Source organism: Acanthopagrus latus, chromosome 20 (genome assembly GCF_904848185.1).
Source record: "Acanthopagrus latus isolate v.2019 chromosome 20, fAcaLat1.1, whole genome shotgun sequence".
NCBI lineage: Eukaryota > Metazoa > Chordata > Actinopteri > Spariformes > Sparidae > Acanthopagrus > Acanthopagrus latus.
This window is the reverse complement of record NC_051058.1, coordinates 11,965,317-11,972,651: the sequence shown is the minus strand read 5'-3', so window position 1 is coordinate 11,972,651 and position 7,335 is coordinate 11,965,317. Positions and strand designations below refer to the sequence as shown.

At 41.6% G+C, this 7,335-nt stretch overlaps 1 protein-coding gene across 4 annotated transcripts; it reads right to left on the bottom strand.

Moving 5' to 3' along the window:
• Positions 1-323: 323 nt before the first annotated feature.
• Positions 324-6,120, bottom strand: cenpt (centromere protein T). Of its 4 annotated transcripts, none has more exons than XM_037082227.1 (14): positions 6,015-6,120; positions 5,676-5,806; positions 5,316-5,436; positions 5,088-5,232; positions 4,907-5,000; positions 4,620-4,756; positions 4,449-4,506; positions 4,125-4,261; positions 2,663-3,790; positions 2,138-2,404; positions 1,959-2,055; positions 1,563-1,730; positions 1,356-1,460; positions 324-884 (listed from the first exon to the last, which is right to left on the bottom strand). In XM_037082227.1, exons 2-14 carry the CDS (start codon positions 5,759-5,761, stop codon positions 755-757), a joined length of 2,673 nt encoding a protein of 890 aa, XP_036938122.1. In that variant the 5' UTR covers positions 5,762-5,806; positions 6,015-6,120; the 3' UTR covers positions 324-754. The 4 variants fall into 4 exon arrangements, with proteins under 4 accessions (XP_036938122.1, XP_036938120.1, XP_036938121.1 ...); XM_037082225.1 differs by having other exon boundaries at positions 5,901-6,050; XM_037082226.1 differs by having other exon boundaries at positions 5,983-6,023.
• Positions 6,121-7,335: the final 1,215 nt, after the last annotated feature.

The following is a 7,335-nucleotide window of genomic DNA, read 5'->3' as shown; positions in this document are numbered from 1 at the left end:
CAGCTCCACTGATTGTGATAATGGTTAGTAATAATGAATACAAAGCAATGGACGGTATGACCTTTATAGATGGATTTACAAGGAGAGTCCTTCAAAGTGTTACTTTCTTTCTTTTCTGATACAGTCATATAATACATGATTAGGTCATCTTTCATCCAAACTCTGACCACCAAGTGCTTCCATAGCACTTCTTTCATACAGCTGTCAAGAACAAGCATGACAGACTGCAAGTCTAATCCGTCAAATCAAACCTACATTATCACCAGTGTTGTGCAAAGACTACAGTCATAAAAGATGCTAGTCCAGCACAGAACTAAGACAGATAAATTAATTCCAAGGTTTATTAGTTTGAAGAGTCTGTACATCGTTTTCTGTTACATAAAAGAAAGTATATGCACAAAAGAGAAGGAAAGATGGATGTAATCTTACGTGATAATGACAAAGCACAGTTAAACTGTCAAACAACCAATGCTTTTATCTTTTTTGCATATGTATACTCACACTCGACCCACATAGCAGATTAATACAGATGAGAAATACAAAGAAAAGGGCTATACAGTAGTCACAAAACAAAACAAAACACAAAACTGAAGTCTTGCTTAAGAATAAACAAATATTTACACATTTACAGAAATCTACCTATTCTGGTACACAACATTACATTAAGACATCAGTTGTTCAGAAAATAAACCAGATTAAACAAACAAACAAACAAACAAACAAACAAACAAACAAACAAACAAAAAAGGAATAATCATCTCCGTTTTTTAGGAATAACAACATTTCCACTGGTTGCGATGGGGATCAGAAGCTTGCGCTGGTCCATACGAAGGTATTTTTCGATGAGCACTTCCACCGGCACCTTGTCATTGATGTAACCCTGCCTGCAGAGTGCAAAAAACACACCGGGTTAGTTTAGTGTGAGTAATTAAGTGTCAGGCAATTTTATTTATAATGCAGGCAAGAACTATGCTCTCATTGATCAATGTTGCAAATTTCAATTACTCTCCTCTGAGCCTTTCTTCAGACTGAATATGGAGCTCAAGGTTGCCATCTAGAGGACGATAAATTCATGTGACATTTGCATGTAGTTTTCTTCCGTCTGCACACTGTTGGTGTATTTGTCACAATTTTATTTTGATAACGCTGCTATATTAAAAGGGTTTGTTTTGCTTGAGTCAACATGGAGCTATCACTGTATCTGTTGATCCTTCAGTGTGGCCATAAAACAAATCTTTCCAAGTTTAACAAAACTCCTTTATGGGATGTGTTTGTTAAAAACTTTTGATTACAGAAAGTCATTATTGATGTCCGAGAACAGCGTGCAAACTCACTCGAGCACACAACCCTCCTACCTTTTCAACAGAAGTTCAACATCTTCCACCTCAATGGTTTTTCTCTTGGCATGAAGAGCGTACGTCTCCAAGTCATCAGCCACCCGCTCGAAGAATTTATCCATCCTGTTACAGACAGTGAATAACAATGAGGTCAGTGCATACCGTACGAGAGTTAGAAGCTATTACAGTGCATAAAAAAAATTAGCGGCCACTTCAGTAACTCACGTTTCCTGTAGAACAGGGTACACGTCTGCAGAGACCTTCGTCTTGGCAAAGTGCTTGAACACGCTCATAAGGTAGCTCTTAGGGAGGCCTCCTTTCTTTTCAGAGGGTCCCCTCTTTCTTGTTTGCTTTTTTGGTTTAGTTGCAGGCAAACCTTCACCTGTGCTACTGCTGGAAAAACATACAACGTACATAAGACTGAAGACGTCAATCAAATCGGCATAATCAATCAAGTGTTCTGTCGCCTTCCAGACAGTTTAAAGTTATAAAGTTACTTTTTAAGACTGTCTTTAACGTTGGACATTCTGCACCAACTGGACAACATTTTAGCAGCCCTGGACCATTTTGATATCAGCTTTTATAAAGTGAAAATTTAGGGATGTTTGAGATGCAACTTGCCTTGCTTGAACATCCTTTAGAACAGGTGAGGCCAGAGGATCAGCGTGAAAAAAACTCCTTTTCTGTTTGACAAATGCTGGAGTCTTGCTGGGGACCTCTGAAGGTTTTACAAAACAAAACAGGGTGTTACTTTTATCTAACTTTTTTCATGAAAAACACAGATAAGAAGAGACGCTGACCTTCATTCTCTTCAGCATCGTCTCCATCCTCCCATTCTTCCTCCTGTTCAGCAGAATCCTGAGCAGCTTCTTCAGACAGACGTACAGAGTTTTCTTTATCAGCGTCCTGCTCGGCCTCTGAACCAGAAGCATCCATCTGTCCTTGAGAAGAGAACTCAGCCACGTCAGGGACCTCAGTATGATGCGGACCGCTCTCATGGGTTCCCATTTCCAGGCTGCTGTGTGCATCAACAGCACTGTGTGCTTTTGACTTGCCATCAGACCATTCTAAATGCAAATATCAACACATGGTTGTTAACAAGTACTTTCAATTTAAAAACACTTTGACATGAGTCAGTCCAATAGATTTAATATCAACTAGACAACTATTCACTAACTACAAGCCTATTTTGAAGTATTTCTTTTCTTATCAAATTAAAAAAACCCCATTTGTCTAAACAACAGTTTACAGATTTATCAATGATAAATACAATTGTTGGTTACAGTCCTTATATTCACAGGGAAATGTTTTTTGGATGTCCTCACCTGCCTCTGTGGCGTCTGACAAACCCTCTGCCTCTCTAACCAGCATGACTCCACCAGCAGAGTAATGAGATCTGCGACTGATGTGTTCAAAGTTTGGTGCCAGCTGTTCTGATGCCTGCTCATCATCTTCTTCCTCCGCCACCCCATCAAGCTCATCTTCGGCTTGACAGTCGGCCAAACCCCCCTCTGAGGTATCCTCTCGATCACTCTGATATTCTACTACGTCCCCCTCTTCCTCAACAGCACCTGATTCTTCCGTTTGAGACTCGACTGCACCCTCTTCTTTTTCTTCCGTTCGAGAGTCCGGTATAACCTCTTCTTCCACAGACCGAGACCTGGTTGCAACATCGTCTTCAGGCTGGGATTCAACTCCACCATCTTCTTCTTCTTCATCTTCATCTTCAGTTTGAGTGGCAGCCAAACCCCCTGCTGCAGGATCCTCTTGACCACTCTGATATTCTACAACGTCCCCCTCTTCCTCAACAGCACCTAAATCTTCAGTTTGAGAGTCGACTGCACCCGCTTCTTCTTCGGTTTGAGAGTCCGATACAAATTCCTCTTCCTCAGACTGAGACTTCATTGCCACTTCCTCTTCAGGCTGGGAATCAACTCCACCTTCTTCTTCTTCTTCTGCAGCATGAGAGTCAGCTGAACCATCCTCTTCATTCTCCTCTTCGGTTTGAGCTTCCACTCTCTTCTCGTCTTCCTCAGACTCGGCTGTATCATCCTTTTCACTAGTTTGCAACATGGCTGCAGCATCTTCATGTTGACCATGAGCTGCACCATGAGAAGAACTTTCTTCAATCTGATGTTCTTCCACTACGTCTTCTTCAGTTGGAAACAAATACAATGAACCCATTTCCCCTGGGATGTTCTGTGCCACTTCCATCCGCCCTTCTTCCTCCTTCATCATCTGTCTCTGAATCTGAGACGCCATCACTGTGGGTTTGTCCTGAGTTGCAACAATGGAAAAGTTGGCAGTCATGGCATCAGGCTGGGCGTAGAGAGCCGTGTTACAGTGGAGGATATCAGTCGTGATGTCGGGTTCGCTAAGTTTGCTTAAACCAAAAGTGAAGCCCTCAGAGAAGGTGGTCTCATTGTGACCCCGCTCGACGAAGGCGCTCACTTCTGAGAGACAAGAAGGGAGAGATAACACCATGAAGGACAAAGAAAGAGACTTGGCGATGACAGCTGAGGACAGCAGCTGCAAATGACTCACATCCATACTACAGTGTTCTTCTCTTCCCTTAAAAAACAAGAGTTTCCTTCAACCTGCTGCGCTGGAATATAACACTTACATTCAAAAATGCCCCACAACTGGCCAGAATAAACAGGAGAGTTTCAAAAAATTGATCTTCTGGTTAATGACATTTTACAGTTTAAATAATTTAAAAGCAATACTTGTTACGCATGTGATCACAGATGGAACGAAAAGGAAAAATTTGGTTATAATCATAATCACCTCCCATCTGCCTTTTATCTACAGCAGCACCAAATTCTTCCTCCGTGATTTTTCGTCGGTTAGAAACTCTTCTCTGCAGGTGCTTTCGCTCTGTCCGAACATCCACAAAGGGAGTTTTTAAACTCAGGGAAGTGGAACTGCAAAAAAAGAAGAAACAGATTGGACAAGCCACATTGTTATGTATTTATTTATTTATTAACACTGTAAAAAGTTATTAAATTGCTTTTTTTAAAAAGCAAAAAACACAGATTTGCTTAACAACATCAGACAGTACAAATCAGACAATTCCTGATGAGTCAACCATTTTTTTTTTTTACAGATTACCTTGATAAAGAAAGTGATGACTGCTCATCTAAAGCCTCTTCGATCTCCTCTTCAACATCTGTAAGCATAAGCAGTAATGTAAATATACAAATTTACAATACTAAACATCCTCAGGATCTTACAAAATCCAGTTGTAGCAGTGAAACCAATCAGTGGTGGTTTTAACCCTACCTTCTCCACCTTTAAGATGCTTCTCAAAAGCTGTTACGTTGAGGCTCCGGCGGGGTCTCTTTCTGCTCAGTCCCTTCACGATACTTGCAGCGTTGCCAATAGTTATATCAGGCAAGTCCAGCCCCGACAGCTCAATGCTGAAAGTGAAGCAAATACAAACCTGTAATACATACAAAGCAACATCTAGACAGTTACTCAATAGTCAATCTAGCAGGAGAAGACTGCACATCAAGCCCAGCAATGATGTAAAAAGAAATGACATCAATTCAGCTACACGCAGTGCCAACCTTGGACGTTTGCTGGTAGTGCCGGAGCTGGCTGAAGACGGCTGTGGCTCTCCTGTTTCAGCTCTCTCATGAACCACAGGGGACCTCACAGGCTCTGTATCACATGAAACATGACATGGTTAGGAGGACAACAAACAGCTGCAGCATGGCGTGTAAATGCGGGGCAGGCCCATACACTCACCTGTGAGCAGGATGTTCTTGAGTATGTGCCTTGGTGTGTCCCCATCATCAAACAGCATGGAGGGCTGGCCAGGTGTGTTTGTCTTTTTGAGCACGACTGAGGCGGTCCTCCTTTTTGTAGCAGGCAGGGATTTCCTCGTTATACTCTGGAAAGTTGGTAGATGGGTGAGATTTAAGAGGCACAACAACATAACCATCATCAGCAAGACTGTGTCTTTGTCTTCCTCACCTCACGTATTTTGTGTCTCATGCTGCGCCTCACCATGTCCTGTGGAGTTTGGGCAACAGCATCTTTGTTACCTCCTCTGCTGCTGCGCCTGGTCGCGCTGGTACTCGGTGCTGCGGAGGCACTAAAGAAAAGAGGACAATTCAGAAAGAACTCGAAACTGGATACGAAGCCATTGACACGAACTGAAGCAAACCAACTTTAAGTCCAAGGATAGAAGGGGGTGTCTAATGTCAGCATTACCTTAGCTAGCGTTAACTTAGTTAATGTTACCTGACGCTTGAAACACAAATAATTATATTTAGCTGACAGTAACTTTTGTCCCAGACAAACTTAATACATATTAATGTGCTGTTGAAGTACCTGCGGGTGATGGGAGTCCTGGGTGGCTCGGTGCTGAGAATATTTTGCAGCAGGATCCGAGCAGACAAGTCCTCCGTAGGATCCATTTAGAAGGCGAGCAGACAGTCAGCTGGTGGGCTGATGTTAGCTAGCTAACAAACGTTTGCGAAGAGCAAACACAGCAGCGTTAACCTTGAAAATTCGCGGATTTGTATAAATAAACGATTTGTTCCAGTGAGCGCTTACTCCATCAGCTGCAGCTTAACTGAGGGTAGTGTCATGTATTACAGGTAGTATCAAGGTAATCATTATTTTACATCTCTTTTACCGTAGACGTTGTTGAATTCAACGGATTCATACCTCACACTGTCCCGCGTTATTTTTGAGTGAAACCTCGCGAGAAGACGGTTTCTTCTTCTACTGTTTGACTCAAATGGCGGATTGCCACAAATCAGAGCGCTACCGCCACCAACCGAGGCCTCTGGGCAGAGCAGGTTAACTTTCTTGCGAAGATATTCAAACACAGTTAAATACTTTGTCGTGTAGGAAGAGTATTTTTGATTCAGTTTTCTTTCTCGTCGTTTGTTCGTGAATCGTTCAACACTGTTTTCTTGGACACACGGAAAAAAAAGACACACATCATTTCTGCGGGGATATTGTATTTCTCGTGTAACAGCACACTCTGCTGGTTGAAAAAAGAATAACAGCTAGAACTTCAGATCGTTGGTTAGGGGTGAACACGATGGATGTACCCAAGGTAAATTAATAAATGGATAAATGAACAAATGAATAGACATGGACACATACAAACAATATTTGTAGGTCCTCTGACTATGATGACACCGAGTTTGCTGAAGGATTTGTTTTCTAGGAATTTAAACATACAATAAAGTCTGTTAACAAACCAGTGATACAACCATTTTAATAAAGCCTAAATGAGTTTAAAACCAGGGTTAATTTAAAATGCCAAACCTTGTAGTAATTTCCCCTAAGCACTTGAGATCCTTGCCTGTACATCAAATGTGTTTTATTCTGGGTGAGACAATTTGGTACACATAATGTTTTTTAGTGCTATTAAAGAAAGGGACATGTGGTCAGAGCTTCCCTGCCTGTGGCCAATATTTAATTATATAAAAAAAGGGATTTACTAAAAATAGAACCAGTCAGTGGTGGGAACCTCTCCTGACTTGCTGAAATGTCTCCAACATGGACAATGATAAATCAAAGCAGCTGTAGTTTTCATTCACTGCTCTCCCCCATTGACGTATCATCCACAGACTGTACAACCTCGATACGTGACAGGAAATGACTGGATTTCCCCTACATTAAGAGTTCACTGCTCACTACTCAGCTCCAGTGAGGCCTTAACGTTTGTGAAATGTGGTGATTGTTTCAAGATTGTTTTATACCTTTCTGCTGACAAGAAGTGGGTCCATATTCAAAACCCTTCAATTTTATCACAATTTTCCTTTTGTGGTCAAACCAAATGTCAGCTGTTGATGGTCAAATAAAGATTTAGAATAAGTTCAGGAATTAGTTGACAGTGGTGGACAATGAGACATCCAACCAGGGTGTTTCTTGGTTACATATCATGCCAATAAATATCGTGATAATGGCCTCAAAACACCCATTTTTTAACGTTTTTCTTAGCAACTCAACCAGCATGACAACAAGAAAGTAC

Coding starts and splice junctions, on each gene's coding strand:
- cenpt (XM_037082227.1), bottom strand. CDS start 5,761: ATGGATCCTACGGAGGACTTGTCTGCTCGGATCCTGCTGCAAAATATT. Junction 4,757..4,906: donor ACTACCAGCAAACGTCCAAG/GTTGGCACTGCG, acceptor CTTCACTTTCAG/CATTGAGCTGTCGGGGCTGG. Junction 2,056..2,137: donor CGATGCTGAAGAGAATGAAG/GTCAGCGTCTCT, acceptor TAAAACCTTCAG/AGGTCCCCAGCAAGACTCCA.